This window comes from Tachypleus tridentatus, chromosome 8 (genome assembly GCF_004210375.1).
Source record: "Tachypleus tridentatus isolate NWPU-2018 chromosome 8, ASM421037v1, whole genome shotgun sequence".
NCBI classification, from domain to species: domain Eukaryota; kingdom Metazoa; phylum Arthropoda; class Merostomata; order Xiphosura; family Limulidae; genus Tachypleus; species Tachypleus tridentatus.
Window position 1 is genome coordinate 92,664,774 of NC_134832.1, and position 21,125 is coordinate 92,685,898.

Sequence of the window (21,125 nt, forward strand, 5' to 3'; positions counted from 1 at the left end):
ACCCGCGTGCCCTGGTGGAAGCTGGATCAGGCAGACTGGTCCACTTTCACTGCTCAAGCAGAACTTGATCCTGCCATCATAAATCAGCCATCAATAGACGACTGTGTAGCAGCAGTAACTGACTGTATTACACATGCAGCTGCTCAGTGTATTCCTAAAACCTCGACACGTTTTCCACGATATCCTCGTCCGTGGTGGAATCCTGCTTGCCACTTAGCACGGAAGGCTCAAAAGCAGGCCTGGGATACTTTTCGTAGATATCCCACACTTTCAAACCGGGTTGCTTTCCAACGGGCCCGTGCACATGCTAGGTGGGTAAGACGTCAAAGCCAGAAGGAATCTTGGATTAAGTTCACAACTAGCATATCTTCTATCACCAGTTCCAAGATAATATGGGACAGGATTCGAAAGGTTAATGGGCACTACAATTCTGTCCCCCTCTCGATCTTACTCTCTGATGGTCAGGAGGTGACTGATGTTCAGAACATCGCTAACACTCTAGGTGAAAGCTTTTGCCAGGTATCTAGCACTTCTGCTTGTTCCTCCACCTTCCTGGCCATCAAGACTCGGGCAGAGCGATCACCTCTTTCCTTTCGAACTGACTGTTTCTTTGACTATAATTGTCCCTTTACCCTGGTGGAACTAAAAATGGCCCTTCATCGGTCTGCCAGTACGTCTGTTGGACCTGATGATATTCATTATGACATGCTGCACCATCTATCTCCTGCTTCTCTTGATGTCCTTCTGATTGTTTTCAACCGGATCTGGCAGGAGAATGTTTTTTCTGATGCCTGCCGCCAGGCTATTATTTTGCCTTTCTCTAAGCCAGGGAAAGATCCCAAGATTCCTTCAAACTACCGTCCAATTGCTTTGAGGAGCTGTCTCTGTAAGACATTAGAAAGGATGGTTAATGCTCGTCTTGTTTGGTTCCTTGAATCAAACAACCTCCTCTCGCCCACCCAGTGTGGGTTCTGTCGACAGCACTTCACCACAGACCACCTAATTCATCTTGAAACATCTATCAGAGAAGCCTTTCTCAACTACCAACATCTTGTATCAATATTCTTTGACATAGAGAAGGCTTACGACACAACATGGAGGTATGGCGTTTTGCGAGACCTCCATACATATGGGTTACATGGCCATCTACCCATGTTTATTAAAAAATTTTTAATGAACAGGAGATTCCAAGTTCATGTGGGTTCGACACTTTCCCCGTTCTTTTGTACAGGAACTTGGAGTCCCTCAAGGCTGTGTATTGAGTGTTACACTCTTCAGTATAAAGATAAATGCCATCACTGAACAACTCCCTCTCACTGTTGCGAATGGGCTGTATGTCGACGACTTTCACATCTCATGTCAGTAGTCAAACATGAGATATATTGAGCGGCAACTACAAACCGCCCTCAATTGTGTACGGAAGTGGACTCTGGCGAACAGCTTTAATTTCTCTCTCTCCAAAACTGTATGCATGCACTTTTGCCGTCAACGGGGTATTCACCCTGATCCTGAACTTCATATTGGTGAAGTTTTGCTGCCAGTGGTCCCGGAGACCAAGTTCTTGGGGCTTATCTTTGATCGTAAACTTACCTTTATACCACACTAAAAGCAGCTTCGGGTCATATGCACAAGAGCACTGAACATCCTCCGTGCTCTCTCTTCTACCAGTTGGGGGGCAGATCGCTGTTCAATGTTAAAGGTATATCGTGCTCTTATTAGATCGAAACTCGATTATGGATCAATGGTCTATGGCTCTGCCAGACCCTCGGGCCTTAAAGATGCTGGACCCCATTCATTGCCAAGGACTTTGATTCTGCACTGGGGCTTTCCATACCTCTCCAGTTCAAAATATATACATTGAATCTCATGAACCTTCTCTACACCTTCGCCGTTTGCAACTATCTTTACAATATACTTCGAAACTTCATTCCTTAGCAAAGCATCCCACCTGGAAATGTGTTTTCCTTCCTCGGTGGGCAGTACTTTTTCAGAACAGACGATCTGTCATTGCTTCGTTTGGCCTTCGCATCTGGGTGCAATTGGATGAATTGGGTCTGTCCTTGGATAACATTGCAGATTCCACAGGTCGGCTCATCCCGCCATGGCTTATTACAGCCCCCAAATGTGACCTTTCTTTCAGTCACCTAAAAAAGGCATATACTCCAGATTGGAAGTACAGTCTTTATTCAATGAATATCTTTCAAACAATCATTCAGTTCCCATTTATACAGATGGTTCCAAATCAGGTAATTCAGTGGGCTCTGCTATGGTTTGCTATGGGTCAGTAGTTGCGCGCAGAATCCCTTCTATTGCTTCTGTGTTCTCTGCTGAACTGTATGCCATATCTCTTGCCCTGGATCATATTGCAGCTGAGCAGTACTCTAACTGCACTATTCATACTGATTCGCTTAGTTCTATACTTGCCTTGGAATCGCTACACGTTAGCTCACATCCTATTCTCGCTGATATTCGAAACCGACTGGCCCATTTCTCATTAGCAGCTACTTCAATCCAGTTTTTCTGGATACCAGGCCATGATGGTATTCGTGGGAACGAGCTTGCAGACATGGCAGCTAAATATGTCTGCTTTAGCACCATCACTCCTATGCCTATTCCGTAACATGGACTATGGTGTTGTCTTCAAGGCTCGACTCGTGCCAGCTGGCAGTCCACTTGGAGTGAGCAACGCGACAACAAACTTTTTCAAATCAAACCCAAAATTGGACTTTGGCCATCTAGCTTCCGTAAAGTTCAGAAGGAGGAAGCTGTTCTCACTAGGCTACGCATTGGTCACAGTTCTTTAACTCATCATTTTCTTTTATCTGGAACTGATGCACCAATGTGTAACACTCAAATCACTATCAGCCACATTTTACTTTCTTGCCATCGTTACAATTCTCAACGACGGCAATATTTTAAACATATTTTTTCCCAGGGTCAGTCTGTAACATTGGACAGAGTTATAGGTGATGGTGACTCTGTCCACCTTGATAATGTTTTTAATTTTTTAATGGCCATTAATCTTTTTAATCTCATTTAAGTGTTGCATATTTATTCATTACATCTTTTTAATTGTGGTTCCTTTTTTACAGTTCTAATCTCTCTCATTCAATTTGACATTGGACAATGCCCAGAACATTAAATAACTCGACACCAGGACTGGAAAGGCCAACTTCAGGTGACTAACGCTACTGTTTGAACTATCCGTTTGAACTACTCGTTAGTCATCCTGGCGAGTTGTTATTACACTTTTGCTACATATCATTTCACACTTTTACTACTTTACTTTTTAGTACTGGCCATATTGACTCATAACCCGAAACCAGGACTGGAAAGACCAACTTCAGGTGACTGACGGTGGTTTTTATACTTACCTGTTAGTCTTCCTGGCGGGTTATGATCATTACCATTCTGCTACAGGTAGTCCTTTACAACTTTGTTGACTGGATGTCAACATTGGTTTTTACGCCATTTTCTGTTTTAATTGCCGTTTTGCTTTTATGTTCAATTACTTTTACAAATTTACTTGACTTTTATATTTTTACTGGACATTTGGCTACTCGTTATTACGATTTTGCTGAGTGTCTTTTAAAACTTTTATTCTTTTACATTTTGATAATAGCTGCTATGACACATAACCTGGAACCAGGACTGAAAAGGCCAACTTCAGGTGATTGACGGTGGTTCTTGAACTTAAATGTTAGTCTTCCTGGTGGGTTATGATCATTACCATTTTGCTAGAGTAAATATTTTACAACTTTGAAGACTGGATGTCACCATTGGATTTTACACCATTTTCTGTTTTAATTGCTGTTTTGTTTTTACCTTCATTTACTTTTACAAATTTTACTCGATTTACTTGACTTTATCTTTTTACTGGACATTTGGCTACTCATTGTTACAATTTTGCTATGTATCTTTTAAAACTTCTATTCTTTTACATTTTGATACTGGTTGCTGTGACACATAACCCGGAACCAGGACTGCAAAGACCAACTTCAGGTGACTGACGGTGGTTCTTGAACTTACCTGTTAGCCTTCCTGGCGGGTTATGATCATTACCTTTTTGCTAGAGTAAATACCTTACAACTTCTTATACTCTGCCTTCTATCTTAATATTGTAGACTAGGTGTTAACATTGGTTTTATACTTTTTTGTTTTACCTTCATTTCCATTTATGTCTATTACTACATTTTTTTTTATTATTATTTTTTTTAAATTTTTACCGAATGTCTGGCGCAGATAGCCTCGCTGCTTTGTGTCATAAAACACAAAATCAATCAACAATCAATCAAGCATTTATATCATCAAGATCAACTGAATAAGGAGTAAAAGACTGGAGCAAATGAGAAGAATTAAATCAATGCTTAGATTAGCAAAGTTGGAATCCTGTAGGTTGAGGAATAAATACAAGTGGCAGTGGAGAAGTATTACAGGAAATACATTTTCAATTTAGAAAGAAGTTACAAACCTAGGCCTAATTTAAAAAAAATACAAATAAACCTAGTCACAAAAATTCGTATTTGTAACACTTACCCATTAATGTGAAAGATGTGATTGTTCTTCTGGCACAGTTATAGAATGTATGATACTGATTTTATCAGTTTTAAGGAAAGAAAATACTGGTGAGTCTATGCATGTAGAGTGTTAGTCTATAAGTGAGGAGAATAGTATGTGTATATACATGGAAAACTCACATAGGACTTAATACAAATTTTATGGTTTCTTGTGCTTATTATGTAATCTAGCATTGACATTAGCTCCATGGACAGTAGTTTTCTGTTGCCTGATTCAGTTGTCTGATTATGTGGAAAACCATAGTCACTGCTTTGACAACTGGGCTGGTGTTTTGATATGAAATGAATAACATGAGTACAAGTTTTGTACTTCTGATGATTGGGTTATGCTTCATTTGAATGAGAAGTATTGCTGAAAGTCTTGTCACAGTGAAATCATGCCCCATCAGCTTTATTTCTAAATCAAAGTCCTTACTGATTATTTCACACTATTGTTTCAGACACATGGATAGCTTTTACCATTGATCTTTGTGTTTCTGTATTCTAACGTGTTACAACATGGTAAATTTTGCTTACCATGGCCACGTCAGATGTCTAATGTGCAAATAAAAAAAAAAAGCAGACCTTATACATAAAGGAGATAAATTTTATGATAAAATCACCTTGATTTCTAGAGGAAGGGAATCTGAAGTTATCTACATCAGATACCAGTGCTGAATTCTACCAACTGTATGCTAAACATATAAAAAATATTTTATGCATTAACACGTTATCTGATCAAGTGGCAAAAGCACTTCAAACAGAAGACATTCTATTAATGTTTTTGATGATTATTACTCTTGTTTAATAAAAATGTAGAAGTGAGTGAAGTCGGGAGAAGCTGATCTACGTGTAGTATGATGCAGTTGTCCAATTACACTTGGAGAAATTTCTATTCACAACCTCAAACAAAGTTGCTCTAGGAACATTTATGGGAAAATATGTATCAAATAATGGTACAAACTAACCAATATTTGAACATACCCACAAAAGAACCTACTTGGCTGGTCCATTCAAAAGTGGTATAAGAGCAGTAATTGAAGTTGTCTTTTCTCACGAGGATGTCAACACAAGGATGCTGTGATGCACTAGCATGTTAAATACAGAAATTGGTAAGTGTAGTTTATGGTTCAGTCATCATCAGAATATATGTGATGTTGCATTAGTGCAACTCTCACCTTCTGAACCATGCTTTCTTTAAAACTTTAGAAGAGGAACCTTTTTACAAATTAATCTCTGGCTGTCTTCTTACATTACACACCCTGATATTGTCCTGATAAAGGCCATAGATAGTTACTAGTTTACACCAACACTTTGTGAGGGTGTTATGTCAGCAAAGTTGATAAAGGGCCTTGAGTGTTTTTTTTTTAATGAAAGAAAGTTATGCTACAAGAATTTTAGGTGTGTAAAGGCTGACACAGCCTGCTGTGAGCTGTGTTCATGACAAAAACATGCCATCACAATTACAAAAAGTTTGTAGTGTCTTCTGAAGGAGATAAAGACATGGATGTCTAAAGATTCTTCTGCTTATTATTTTGTGTTACATTCATTGCAGTTGTAATGATCTTGAGTGTACCTGTAAAATTTTCTAAGGAAAGTTAAGATGTCGATATATAATGGTTTTAGCCCTAAAACATAATTATAAAAATGCTCTGTATATTGTATTATTAAACTCATCATGGTATGCCACTTGACTGCTTGATATCGTTTATACAGACATATAATCACTTCATGGTTAATCTGCAAAACAATGAGTAGTAGAATTGTTCAAAGGGATGTGGCAGTGAGTGTCTTTGTAGCAAGAGCATCATGATCAAACACCATTTCTTTTCCAACAGTTCAAAGGCATTTATTAACAAGTCAATCAAAAGGGAAGATATTTGCCACAAATTAAACATCCTTCAATTGTTTGTTTCTGACTGGAGAAAGAGAATGAGTGAACAAATTGTAAAGTGCAACAGATGTTAGACCACTTGTTCACCAAAATATTTGAGCCAGTTGCTTATCATACTCCTTGATAAATGGGCTGATTCAAGTAAATATCTTCCTTCATTTTGTGGAGAGTATTGCACATTGAATTCAGGCTTTTGTTGAAGGAGAAAGGCAGCTTAACCCAATGCTAAACATAGGTCATAATAAAGTTCTGAGAGTCAGTGTCCTTTCCAAACATTAATGGCATAACCCATGTTAAGTCTAAAACTAATCTTAAGTACAAGACCAGTGTATTCTCAACAACAAAAATGTTTCTGTTAGCTGAAGTTTCACTAATCTACTGGTATGTATTTCATGTTGATGTCATTTACCTTTCAGGTAACTTAACCTTAAAATGACACCTTTTTTGCCAAGCTTTTAATCTAACAATTTTTGTATGTGTTTTGGTATTTTTATGCTGATATGTTTTTTTATTACAGTTTTAGCATTGGAAAGAAAAGCTTTTTCACCTACTAAATATCATTTGGTATTTCTCAAAAAGAATTAACATTAATTCCTTAAACAAAGCTAAAAATTGTAGAAAAAAAGCTAATTTTTTTTTGGTATTGATACTGTTCTTGTGGTTTAGAATGATTAAAGTCTTAGTAGCATAGTGTCATCTCTTTAGATGACCTCTGAAATAATTTGAAATTGTTACATGTTGATTGAATTACTATCTTTTGGCTTATTTTCAGGAATTTCTCATTGTGCCAATTCAGATGCTGTAATAGCCACAACCACAATGTACCTAAACTTAGATGAAGTGTTTGCAAGGGCATTAAAACCGGAGGTAAAGTATGTGTTATAAAAATAACATTGTAAACACATAAAAGATATAATTCATACCAGCTTACCTCTGAAATATTAAAAGCCTTTTCTTGTTGAATTTTCTTTCATACTACCAACAACCATGTGACTTTAGTTTCTTAATGCCCTTTGTACAGTGCAGAGCATATGTCAATGCACTCTACTCTTCTATCTCTGCTTGACTTGTTGAATGTATTAGGAAAATGTACACATATTCTGTACTTTTCTGTTATAAGCTGGACCTTTTTTTTTTCACAATCATACTTTATATTTTGTTCACTATACCTTCTGATGTTAAATATTATAATAACTGTTTCTACTAAGATCATAAATTTTAAACATTTAGGAGATCTTAATTATGAGGTGCACTTTTCATGTGCAGAGAGATCCTTTGCATACATTGCCAGCATTTATTGATTGAAGTATTTAGGATGATAATTCTTAATTATTTGTGTGTGTTCTTGGTAAGCTGTATTTTTGTGATAAGAAAAAAAATATTTTGATCAGGTACGTTTACTATCATTGTTTAAAGAGCATGAATTGTCAGAAAGCCCTAATTCCTTAAAACCTTCTTCTGGACTATTTTTGTTTTTCAGGTGTGTTCTATTTTAAAATTTTACACTAATTTCTCTTATTTTTATTGTTTTTCCAGCTCCTGATCCTTGTAATTTCTAATGTTTTTAGAAAGGAAAATTACCTTTTAGCTGAGTAAACTTCCTCTGGTTATCTTGCTTCTCAAAGTTTGATTCTCAGTTTGAATTTTGGACTCTTTCATGTTGTATTCTAATTTGACCTTTTGTTAATTGTTTATCCTGCACATTGTGACATGTCTGACTTTGAGATTTTCTTTAGAGTAATTATTACAGATAAACTACTTTCATTTTTCTGCTTTATTTACTCATGATAAAAGTTTTACATTTTGCTGAGACTTGCTGATTCAATTTCAGTTACTGTGTGGGTTTTTTGTTCCTTACCTTGTCATTTAATATTACTAGGTGATTGTACCTCCCCACCAAAGTTTTCAGTTGATCTCTAAAGAGCTTTTTCTGTGTATCATTTACCTCTCTGGACTGTTGGGAGTGATCTCAGATCACTGTTTCATTTGTTTGATCATTGGGCTCTACAGATCTTTTAGTAGAGGCTGAATGTCCTTTCCTCCTCCTTCCAAGCTAGTTACTTAAGTTCTAGGTCAGGAAGTGTCAAATCACCTCCAGGAAGGAACAGTCAAAATAATAAATTACACAGGTTTCATTAGCATTTGCTTGTGGTTCCAATGAAAACCATCTTATCTCAGTCTTTACTTGGATATATTTCATATCAAAATGAAAAACATGATGTTAGGGAAATTTGTTTACTGAGACCATTCAGTGGCAAAGGTGGATATACAGGATTCTTATCTTCCTGTCCCAATTTTTCCATGATCACATCCTTGAGAAATGGCTTATTAGTTCACTGCTCTTCTCTGCAGTTTGGCATCAGCTCCATGTGTTATTCTCCAAATTTTTGAAGCATTTACTTATTTTTTCATTTAGTTCAACATCAGTTTTCACTTTTACATAGTCAGTTGGCTTATGTTACTGTCAAGAACTAGCTTTTTAGTAGTATATATTGTGAATGTAAGTATATGGGTGTGTTGGGCTAAGGAATCTTCTACAGTAGGTATCTGTGACTTGTTGGTGATAAAGTAAACAATAGACAGTACACACTCCTCATGTTTTAAGCTGAATTATATATAAGAAACATGCTGAACATATATAGAAAATTCTTTACACTTTGGAAATCATAGTTGTATCTTAAACACTACACATTTCTGTTGTTGTCAAAAGCCCACTTAGGCCAGTTTAGCTACTTTAGAATTTAGTTGGCAAGCAAAACTGTTTTTTACTATTTTTATTGATTGCAATACTATCTATATTTAATTCACTTACACTATTACATGAGTTACTGTACTTGTATAGATATCACAACTGGATGCTAAGTGTACAAGTTGAAAAACTTAATACTGGTGTAATGGAAGATGTAGAAACAATGGGATAAAAGGAGGAAAAAAGCAAACCTCCACCACAGTGAATGATATGGAGGCATGACAACAGAAGCAGAAAAAAGAAAACCAGCAAAATTACTCTTATGTTTAACGTACAGGAAAAACTGAATATGTGTCAACCATCAACCTGAGTAGCCAGCTGTAAAAAAAAGAAAGAAAAAAGAATAAGAAGTGACAAAAACCGAAGTCCCAGTTTTCTTCTCCTTGGTTATATTTTTCTTCAACAACATTGTCAGGTTGAAAAGAAGAAGAAATTGCATGATCCCTGTGAATTAAAACCTGTACGTCATCTGCAGATAAAGTTGAACCCGATTTCTTGGAAATCATATCAGTAGTGTTGTCAACTACAATGGGAACTACTATATTTGATACACTGAATTGCAAATCTATACATAGTTCTCAAATAATTCAGTAACAAGAAAGAAATGAAAAAAAGAAAAATATTTTGAAACAGTTGAATTCAAACACAGTAAAAGAAAACTGTTGAAAAAATTGAATGGCAAATCGAACATAATCACGAATGATAACAATATGCAAAAAAACGTACATCTAAACAAAGTTTTACCAATTAAGAATGTTAGGATTGAGTGGGAAAAGCAGAGTGAGCTAGCTGCACCAATATAGGTGGTGCAATACAATTAATATTTACATATTCAAAAGTGATGTGAAATTGGTAGGGCATGTATACTGGGGAGCAGATGTTAAAATCTTTTAGCAATGCTTAGAGAACAAGAAGATGATAAAAATAGCTTTTTGTGACAAGAGGTACGTAACTATCAAAAATACATTTTTAGTGTACAAACATTTTAACAACCAAAATCTCATTCACTACTAACACTGTTTGGTACAGCTGAAATTTTGGATGATTAGGGTTCCAGGAACACTCCAGCCATCTCCTAGAGTATTATAAGCCTTGGAGTTTTGTCTTTCTACTCTTCTGTCTTCTGTGTTTACCACCAAAATATTCTTTCTGATTTTGGAATTATAGCCTTTCTTGACAAAGGCTTTTCCTTGGGGTATGCTCAAGGACATAAGTTCCAGTCAGATCTTGCTTTTAAGTGATGTATAACAACACTAGCATCTTTTTTTCTTCCTTTTCCTTTTGACTCTGTTAGGTTAGGTTAATGTATCAGAGAATCATTGTTTTCCTTTTGACTCTGTTAGGTTAGGTTAATGTATCAGAGAATCATTGTTGTTCCCAGTCTTATTCTTTAAATATAAACAGCTCATGTTGTCATGTTAAAAGATTTTTGCTGTTTAAGTACCTGTACTACGTTACTGCTGCTTCTTTCCTTCATCATCACCATTTTGCATTTGTGCACACTGTGGTAAGTTGCATTAACAATTTGGGTGGTACTTATGGCAACTTTATTTTGTTATAGTTTTTTTTTTTAATCTCTGTGTTTACATTTGATTGTGTTGTTTCTTGTGTTATGAACATTTTGGCCTACTGGAGTATTTCAATAGATTTGTAAACAACTGGATAATTTGAAGATCAATACCTTCACTACTTTGACCACCCTATGAGGCTACAGATCCAAATTCTCTGCTTTTTATTTCATGGATAGCTACCATGCTATCTTCTTCATTGAGTTTTAGCAAAATCAATTATTTTAGTAGATTTTCCTCCTTGCTTAATTTTTGTCTGCTCAACTATACCAACTTTCTCAAGTGGAAACACCATATTAAAGTGAAAAAGAATAATCTTCTGTAATAATTTCACACATCCATTTTCACAAAAATGTTCAGTATTTATAACTTGACTTGGCTGTTTAGTCCTTTGGCAAAGAAGCTAGATTCTCTTTGTGGGTGGCTGTAATGTTAGTCTGTCAATCCTACTGGACTATCTTTAGGAGTTATTGTATTATGGAAATATTTTCTTTAATTTACCAACTTCTCATCAGAATGCTTTTTGTTATGAACTTCTTCCATAGCTGGACTGGTTACAGTTACCTTATCTACCACTTTCTGATGTTAAGAAAGCCACAAATCTTTTTTTGTCTGCATTATTTAAAGATGGTGATGCATGCATGTCTTCATAAATTTATGCAGGTTATTGGTAAACATTTTAAGGCTTTCTTACACAAAATATCAGGTTTTTAAATTAAGAGTTAAGATTTTTTAATTAAAGATTTTTATTGTGATATTTCATGTATTGATTTTCCTCATTTTCCCTCCTTTTTTCTAGTAGAGTATGAGAGTCCTTAACATTTCCTGGATAATGAATCATACCACTCAGCTGAGAGTAGATCAGTGGAATTCTGCAGGTGTTGATGGCATATAGAATTTCTTACTATAGACTTTATGTGCACTCTCAGATACTGCCATGTTTTGGTTGTAGCACTGTGCTGTATGACTGTCTCTATATTTGACTGAATATTTCTTTCTACTGTGATATTCCTTTCTTACCATTCTCTAGAAGTACATTCCTGGTGAGCCTGGTGTTGGTTAGATGTGGCTCAGTCAAGATTAGAATTGTGTCGATGGCATGATACATTTCCTACAATAGACCTGGTGTTCATTTCCAGATGCTGCCAGATTTTGGTTAAAGCAATCCATCGGGACACAACTGTACGTGTCTTTCAGTTTTCCCTTTGGGCTTAAACATTTTTCCTACCTATCATCTTCCAGATATACATCATTCTTGATTGGTTCAGTGTTGGTTGGAGAAAGTCCAGCTGAGTATGTCCTCGTATGCTAGCCAGTGACCTTTCTCCTACTGTAGACTGCAGGACAAATGCCCACTACTGCCAAATTTTAGACTGGAGATGCACTCCAGATTTTTGGTTCCTCTTCCTACTATCTGCAAGATGTCAGTTTCTGGTGGATCTTGTGTTGATTGTAGCTAGACATCACATTTTTCGACTTGTGCATGCTTAGGTATCCTCATCTTACTACAGACTGGAAGTACCATACCCATTGCTACTAGGTTTTGGACTATAGATGTCATCTCACCAAGGGCCCTCCAACTTCCTACCATCTAGATTTTGTTTGTTGTTTGTGCTGTAAATGCATGCAAATGGAGACAAAATTTGGTATGGAAGCTCATCTTCCCTACCAATTCCCATTTAATGTAAAAAGGTAGAGCCACTACCTACCACAGATCTGATGTACCATTCCAGATACAACCTGGTGTTGGATGAGGTCAAACTACAGCTACAGTTTATCATGCACTATCCACTAGAGCCTTAGGGGTACCCATTAATTGTGCATACATATTCTGGGATTTTTTCATGTTTTTCTGCCTTTTGTATTTGTAAGACTTGTTAAAAAAAAAAGTGTTTAGTATATATCTGGATCAGATGTGGTGCAATTTTCTACTGAAATGTGATGTATGTTTTGATTTCACACTTCCTTGTCTCTCTTAAGGTTCTTCCTAAAAAGAGACTTTTTTTTTTTTCTATGGCTCTCAATGTGTGATTCCAGCTACTTTGTAAATGTAGGTAAGACTTTGTATTGGAAGTTAGCATTTTCTTACACTGAAATTGTATTTCCAATAGCTTTTTATCTCTGCTTACATTTCTCACTGAGCCTCTCAACTTCCTATGATATACAGTGTAGATTTTCTGACCAAGCTTAAAGTGATTAAAGAATACAAGTTTGAAGAGGGTAATGGTTAAATAACAGTTGTCATGCTCCTATTGATGGAGAGCTGTTGTATGAACATTTTCAGTTAGATTTGCAAAAGAGGGGGGTAGAAGGCTAGTGGTAAGCATTGGAAAATTTTGCTGATAGAGGGCAGTACTAATCAAGGAAACATTTTTGAGAGGAGGCAAGTACTTATTGGAAATACATTTTCAGTGTAAAAAAATGCTGGCTTTTTTCCATATGATATTAAATACGGTAATAATGATGATCCATAAATTGCTTCTTTGTTTTTTTAGTTCACTTTTGGGAATTTATTGTTAGCACCTTTTTCTATGCTTTGATGTAAGTAGAATTTGTCTCTTAATATTTTTTTCTGCACATTACAGAGATGCATTGGGATTAGATTTTTGTTTCCTGTCTATTATGTTCCAGAAGTTGAAGTAACGCTCAGTTCAAAAACCAGCAATGAAACTTTGACAAAAGGTAATTATAAATAGTTTCATATTGAATTTACTTATTAAGTATTATTTTATTGCAAGTTACATCTGTTAGAATAAATATTGTTTTTAGAACAAGTACGACATTTTAATTACTTGTGTGATCATTCTTAAGTACACAAAAATCATAATGTACAAAATATCCTCTTGAAAATTTCTGTCAAACTTGTATCAATAATGCATAAAAGTAGCCATACAACTGCTTCATACCCATATGCTGCTGCAGTTTAAGAAAGGTCATGAAAGTCTAGAATTCAGTCAAATGTATATCAACAGTCTTTATCTTGTGCTTTGTTTTAAACTTATACAATTGATTTATAGATTTAATCATCAGGTGATACTAAACCTTCCACATTTATTTTATAACATTATCTGTTGTTACGTGTGACCATTTTGCATAAATGCTATTTATTTTACTCTTAGTACATTTAAGAATCATCTTGCCACTAACTGAAACATCATACTTGTTCTAAAACTGTAAAAGCTGTAACTTGTAATAAAATAATTGGTATGTCGTGTAGACATGAAGAAATCAGTATCTGAAGAATTATTATTTTTGTTTTCAAGGTTTTCTCTCATCTAAGTATTCATTGACAGTCTTAGTTGCTCTTATCCTGTTTGAACTAACTTACCCAATCTGATCATTTCTGTATGTTACAAAACATTTGTAATTGTTAGAAGCTGAAAAAAAGATTTGTTCTACTGCATCAAAACAATGTGTAATTACAGTAAGTTTGGAACAGTATATTAAAACTGTTTTGAATATGCAAATCAGCAAATCATGTGATATTAATTCAAATTGGAATAGCATGTATCAGAACTACAGTTTGTCCTGTAATTTTCATAATTTTTCTGGCTTTCTAACTGTGACAGGAGTTGTGAAAAATTTGGCTTAACTTTTTGATATGTTTTCCATGGGTATAAAGTTTGAAGTGAGAGCACAATGAACAATTCTCTGTACAGAAAACATATGTAATATGATGTATCATTTGATAAGTTAAAACCAAGCTTTCTATTGATTATAAATAAGATGCTGTTAAATGACAGAGAACTGTTGGAAACTTCTGAAAAGAGAATGTAACAAGTGGACAAGAAGAGTCTCATTTTGTAGTTTATGGCTCTAAAACTAAATGAGGATGAAGGCTATAAAATATATTTTGCAAGAGTAGTAATTATGTTGTAATGAGTACATTGAATTCTGTACTATTTGAAGAGGTGATAAGTATCCCCTAGTATGAGGACTTTTTAAAAATATTTCCTTATACAGTTAAGAACTTAATTAAACTTGTTAATTATATTTTGATGCTAAGTTTTTTTCTTATACATTGAAAACAAACTAGTTTAATTTTGAATGTAACTGTGAAAAGTTGACATATTTAATTTGACCTACCCATTGCAAAAATGTTAAATAAATTTTGAATGTAACTCAGTAAAAAGATAGTGATGCAAACTGTGATCTAGTCATGCTCTAAAATTTAAGTTTCTTTGAGTAGGATAAACTTGAATACTGCAGTTGTTACTGTCATGTCTTCATGATATCTAATATTCATACAAAAATTTGTCTGATATTTTTAAGATGTTACAAATTTAATGTTAAAAGTGATTATAACAGTTATTTGCTACCTATTTGTTTGTAAACCATTTTAAATTACTAAACATAAATAGACTTTGGAGATTAATTTTCTTTAGCTGTCTTTTATGTTGTCAAATATTAAAAGCCCCCAGTTGCACAGCAATATGTCTGCAGACACAATGCACTAGAAACTGTTTTGATACCCTTTGTAGACAGAGCACAGATAGCCCATCATGTAGTTCTGTACATAACGTCAAACAAACAAATTATTATATAATGCTTTATTATGTTTTTGGTCTGGTTATATTTGTTACTTGAACTTCTTAAGAAATTGTAAAACCTTTTAACATTAAGAAGATAAGCTTTACATATTGGTTGCCTTGGATAAAGGAGTCAGCTAAATAAATTAATAACAAATCTTGCATACAGCATCACAATATTACACTGACAGATAACAATACTTTTGAATTGTATATAAAATTTCAAAATGGCCATTTTTAAAGAATACAAATAGTATAACTTTCTGTGTTGTATGAAGATATCATTGAAAAAAATGACTGTAGAATTACTAAACCTACATTTTATAAACTGTATGACTGCAAGTAACTTACATTAAACAAAGATATAATCAAAGAAGTGGCCTATTTAAAATACATTTATAGTGTTTTATACCTACTATTAAGATTAAGTTGTTTAAAGTATTATACAGCTATTTATGTAAGCATATAGTTTGTATTTTCTTGTTTTAGGTATCAACCTATATATATATTTTAGAATTTGAATGGTATGTGAAAGTATATAGGACATGATAATATAACACAAATCCTTATGAAAATCACTATCTACCTTCTATCATCACAAGTGCTTAACAGAAACCATATTGCTTTAGTCCTATTCACCTTTGCAGTTTAGGAAAGTCGCAGCTATGGTATTGTAGGAAATGGTTCAGTGCATAGCAACAGTCTCCTTCTTGTATTTTCACATTTCTTTTTACTGTGTTTGCTTTTGTAATTGCTTTTACAGCTGTAACCAACAGTTTAATATTGTACCTTCAACATTAATTTTATAAAATTTGTCTAATATCTGTTTAATTAAAAAATAAAAAAATGTTTGATTAACATACTGTGTGCCAAACTTGTTTTTAAAAATACAGCAATTGTGTAAAACAAATATGAAAGTGTCTTTCATTTTAAACAATTCAGTTTTAAATTTGGTTTCTGTACATTTTTGTATGTTAACTATAGGTATTCCTGTGCACTCAATTTTATTTGATATGTGAAAATTGTATAATGTTTGCCTTTTGTATAACTTGTACTTTGTCTATAAATGTTGCTGTCCTGACTGACATGACTTGCTTATATTTGCCTTTTTACAGGGATCCTAAGTTATTTTGTGTAGTTCTTAGGAAGTGTTTACTTGTTATTCAGTATATCTTAATAATTTAAACACACAATTCAAGGAACAGAAAATTCTAATTTGGTTATACTTTGTTAATTTTACTGAATTTAAATTTAAAGTAAATAGGTTTAAACATTATATTTTAAAGAACTTCTTTATAATTTTCATTGCCATATTCCTTATTCTTTAGTATCTAGTTGAAATTAAAGATAAATTCAGACTTCTTAGGATACATTTTAGACTAGCTAATTTTTGAGACCCAATTTTGACTAGATCTTTTTATCCTACTAAGGTGATCTTCCTATGGTCACAGGTCAAAGGTTATCTCATTGTGTTTGTAGACTTACTTTAAAAAAATTTTGAACTACTGTTTTAAGAATGCATGTCAATAAGTTTGGTATCAAACTGTAGGTTATATTCCAAATTTTTAGTGTTGCACTTTAATTAATTTCTTAATTTAAAAGTAAATATTATAAAAAAGTAATCATAAATATTGATTTTTGTGACTCGTGGTATGTTGAATGCAGCAATAGTCCAGAGTAAATGTTTGTGATGTCAAATTACGAAGTCTATATTTTCTTACAAATTAGAAACTCAGTTTACCAATATTAACAAGCTAAAACTTCTGTAGTGTTATCTGACACTGCTAAAAAGCCAATAAAATAAAAATAATAAATATATAATGTTATGAAATATAAACTATTTAGAAAAAACATTTGTGGTTTCATGTTATAACTTGTAGTAATTATAGATGGAAAAAACATAATTAATGTTTCCTATTTTTTATGGTTGTCATGTGGTCAGTTGAATTGACCTAACACATTCAGAGATACAATAGTGAAAGTAACAGATAAAATACAAAGTTCTTTCTAAGAAAAATGTTTCATAATTATCTGAAGATTATAAATTTTTTTTAATGTGAAAGTTAAGTTTCTGTTGCATAAAATTATTCTTGATCTTAAAATTACTTTGCATGTTAGATAATCAACATCGAAAAAAAATGCACGAGCAATTCATTACTTAATCTTAAAACTTGGTTAAAGAAATCTTATATTTAGTGTACTAAAGCCTTGTAATGTTTACTGATAAATTTGCGAAATTTTGTGAATATATGCTTATCATATTAAATGCTATAATATGGAAATTAGAACAAGCACAAAATCGTTATGAGGTACGAGGTCAGTTCGTGAGACAGTCCATAGTTAGAGTGAACAATATAATTGTCTAATCATTTTCAGACATAATTTAGTAATGCCAGAATCAGATTGTAAAGAATAAATTCTAATTTAATGGCTAGCCCATTTTTTTTCTTTCATTAATACTAATATATTTTACTATTTTGTAGTCCAGTCATTTCTAGGAAAGATGGGAAAAATACCATTCCTTCGTATAGGGCCTGAACCTTTTCTACTGACAAATGAAGAGAAGGAGGCAAAAAGATTTGGTGAGATATCCGAGTTCCATTGAGTTTGTCATGGACATTCTGTGTTAGCCTTTTGAATGTAAATACATTTTTTGATATTGAATTCAGAATCTGTATATGTGCATTGTTATTAAACATATGTATGTCTTTTATGATGTACATATTTTTAATAAACATATATAAATATTCCATGTGGAACTTGAAAGAACTGGATCTTAAAATGAAATTTAACTTATTTTAGCATCAGTAACTATTAACCCTCTCGCTTCAGGTTTGTCAAAGTATGCATGTCAGTTTTTGGGCCCGGCATGGCCTAGCATGTTAAGGCGTGCGACTCGTAATCTGAGGGTCGCGGGTTTGCATCCTCGTTGCGCCAAACATGCTCGCCCTTTCAGCAGTGGGGGCATTATAATGTGAAGGTCAATCTGACTCTTCGTAGGTAAAACAGTAGCCCAAGAGTTGGCGGTGGGTGGTGATGATTAGCTGCCTTCCCTCTAGTCTTACACTGCTAAATTAGGGATGGCTAGCACAGATAGCCCTCGAGTAGTTTTGTGCGAAATTCAATAAAACAAACAAACAATAAACAAAGCATGTCAGTTTTTTAGAGTTACACTCAAATTGTGAACAAACTACTTCATTATCATTATATATAAATAAACTTGGCATCAAAACAGTTGGTAAATCAAATTTTAGTATTATACGAGTTTCAAATGTGTATAACGAAATATTTAACAAATTCTCAAGCACCCCTAAGGTGAGAGTTGTGACGTTAGTTCTTAGGTCTTCCTCTTTAATTTATTTATCATTTCTTCAAGGAATACAGTTTATCATAAATTACTCATACCAGAGATATTACAAAAGCAGAGTTTAATTGTTATATCATTTAATCTTATTTGTGTACAGAACATGAAGTAGAAAATTGTACCAACCTGTCACATCCTTTCTTTTAAAAAGTTGCCAATAATTCTTTCTTGCATTTCATGCTATATCATTAATAACCAATAGAAAGACAGATTTAATTTGTCAGATAATATATTATGCTGTTTTCTGTACAACACATTTATCTATTTGCCTATTCAGTTTTAAATTTTTTCTTGTAAGAATTGTATCAATGAGATTTGTTGAGTTTTTAAAGGCTCTTAACTATATTTAGAATGTCAAAAATTATGATTATTTTAGGACATTGTCTGCTTTATGCATGTTATTCTTTGTTCTTAGATGTAGTGTTTTAAGTAAATAAATTTATTTTACTAGTACCATTAGTATATTAAAAAAAAAAAAGTAGGCTTAAATTTCATTGACAGCTGATAGCAGAAAAACAAGAGGATGCAAGTATGTATTATATTTCTTGCTTTTTATTTGTATTTTTTATTTATTATTATAATTATGAAAGTAGCTAAAATGTAAATATTAGAAATTGTGTTGAATTATTTAATATAATGAAAAATAATTCTTCACAAGGTAAACTCATGAGCAGCTTTCGTGTTAAGTCATTCAGTACGGTAACTTGAGTTAGGCATTTTTAAGTGATTTACAACTTGTATGTATAAATAAGTAGTTAAACATGGTTCAGAGGACAATAAAATAATAAAATTAGGCATAAATAAATGTAAACTTTTAGAAGTCTTAAGCTATTTAGCATAAACAAATGTGCAGCCAATCTGGAAAGATAAGAAGGGTAATTTGGATATATTGCATATTTTTTATAGTAGTTATGTGGATTGTTAAATGGACTATATAGAGTTAAGGTAGAGAAAATAAAAGACAAACTATACAGTTTACCATAAAATAAAAAGTTTGATATTTCTTTAAGTTGTTTTAAAGGCTAGAATCGTGAAGTTTGAAAGTTTTCAGATAAAGAAACATATTTTTAATCTTAACATGAAAATCAAACCAAGTTCTCAACAAACCTCAGAAAGGACTTGGAACAGAAACAGTCACATGCCTAACAGTACATAACAACAACACCCCATACATCTATTCTCTACTTAAAATTCACAAAGCTACCATCACTGTTTCATAGTTAATTGTAGGTATTCATCATACCATCTCTTACAAGTTATCTTTTCGAGATAGTATTGCCATCAACAGGTAATACATCACTATTCTCCAAATCAAATCATCCTGAATGTGTAAAGAGAGGAGTCTTGAACTATTTGGTTTCCTGAGTGAACAAGGCCTGGCATGGCTAGGTGGGTTAAGGCGTTCGACTCATAATCTCAGGTCACAGGTTCGAATCCCTGTCACACCAAACATGCTTGCCCTTTCAATCATAGGGATCATTGTAATGTAATGGTCAAAAGAGTAGCCCAAGAGTTGGCAGTGGGTGGTGATGACTAGCTGCCTTCTCTCTAGTCTTACACTGCTACATTAGGGACGATTAGCACAGATAGCTCTCATGTAGCTTTGCACGAATTTCAAAAACAAACAAACCTTAATGAATAAAATTTGTAATACTGAAAAAAAGAAGGAAAAGAAAGGTTCCACTACTACCTTCCTTTGCAATAAATAACCTTAACACCACACAAACACACACGTGTGCCCGATAGCATATGAAGGATACATACAGGTATATATAAACATAAAATCAGAAAAGTATTTTGAAACCACAGCATGATATGACACAAACACCATTTACAACACCCTTTGTGAATATGTGCTCTACTTGAGAAGTAAAGAGATTAATAAAAAGTTGGAATTCACAAGCATGATAGATGTGCAAGATTCTGTAATATTTATCAGGTTGCAATAGCCCGTCATGCTTGAGGAGACCTTGTAATAAAGTGGAATAATCCAAACATGATTGTGCATGAACCACACAAGAAAAAGAAAGATAAATATTTTTAAACCCCCTAAACTGATAACTCATTCAGTCCACTTAGCACAAAAATAAGCAAAGCTGAAGACTATAGATTACAGCAGATTAGCAGCTGAAATATATGTTTAAACAAGTTTATAATTAGTATCTAATAAAAATTAGAAACAATGATCCTAAAGCAGGAACTCGATAGTTACCTAGTAAGATTTGAAGCTTGAACTCCAAGAAGTTGCTGCTGCTCAAAATAATTAAAACATAATTGCAAGGTCATGTATTATACTTTACTTTACATTTGGGTGAACTTTGAAGTACATTCAGGGCATAGATGGGCCCATGACAGTGATTAATATTTGGTTGTCCCATCTTTATGGTAAGTATTTGTATGTCTTGATTATTGAACAAATTTTGAACTTATCTTGATGAACTACAGTTTCTGTTAGGAGTCAGTTT

The 21,125-nt window shown here is 33.7% G+C and overlaps 1 protein-coding gene across 2 annotated transcripts in view; it reads left to right on the forward strand.

Moving 5' to 3' along the window:
- The window catches only part of LOC143222945 (5-formyl-3-hydroxy-2-methylpyridine 4-carboxylate 5-dehydrogenase-like), a 42,806-nt gene that overhangs the window by 19,316 nt on the left and 2,365 nt on the right, over positions 1-21,125 (forward strand). Inside the window, exons 5-7 of one of the 2 annotated variants that reach the window (XM_076450178.1) lie at positions 7,223-7,317; positions 13,353-13,449; positions 17,780-17,878. In XM_076450178.1, coding sequence (XP_076306293.1) covers positions 7,223-7,317; positions 13,353-13,449; positions 17,780-17,878 — 291 coding nt within the window. The remainder of the gene's footprint in view (positions 1-7,222; positions 7,318-13,352; positions 13,450-17,779; positions 17,879-21,125) is intronic. The other variant, XM_076450179.1, reaches the window with a different exon arrangement.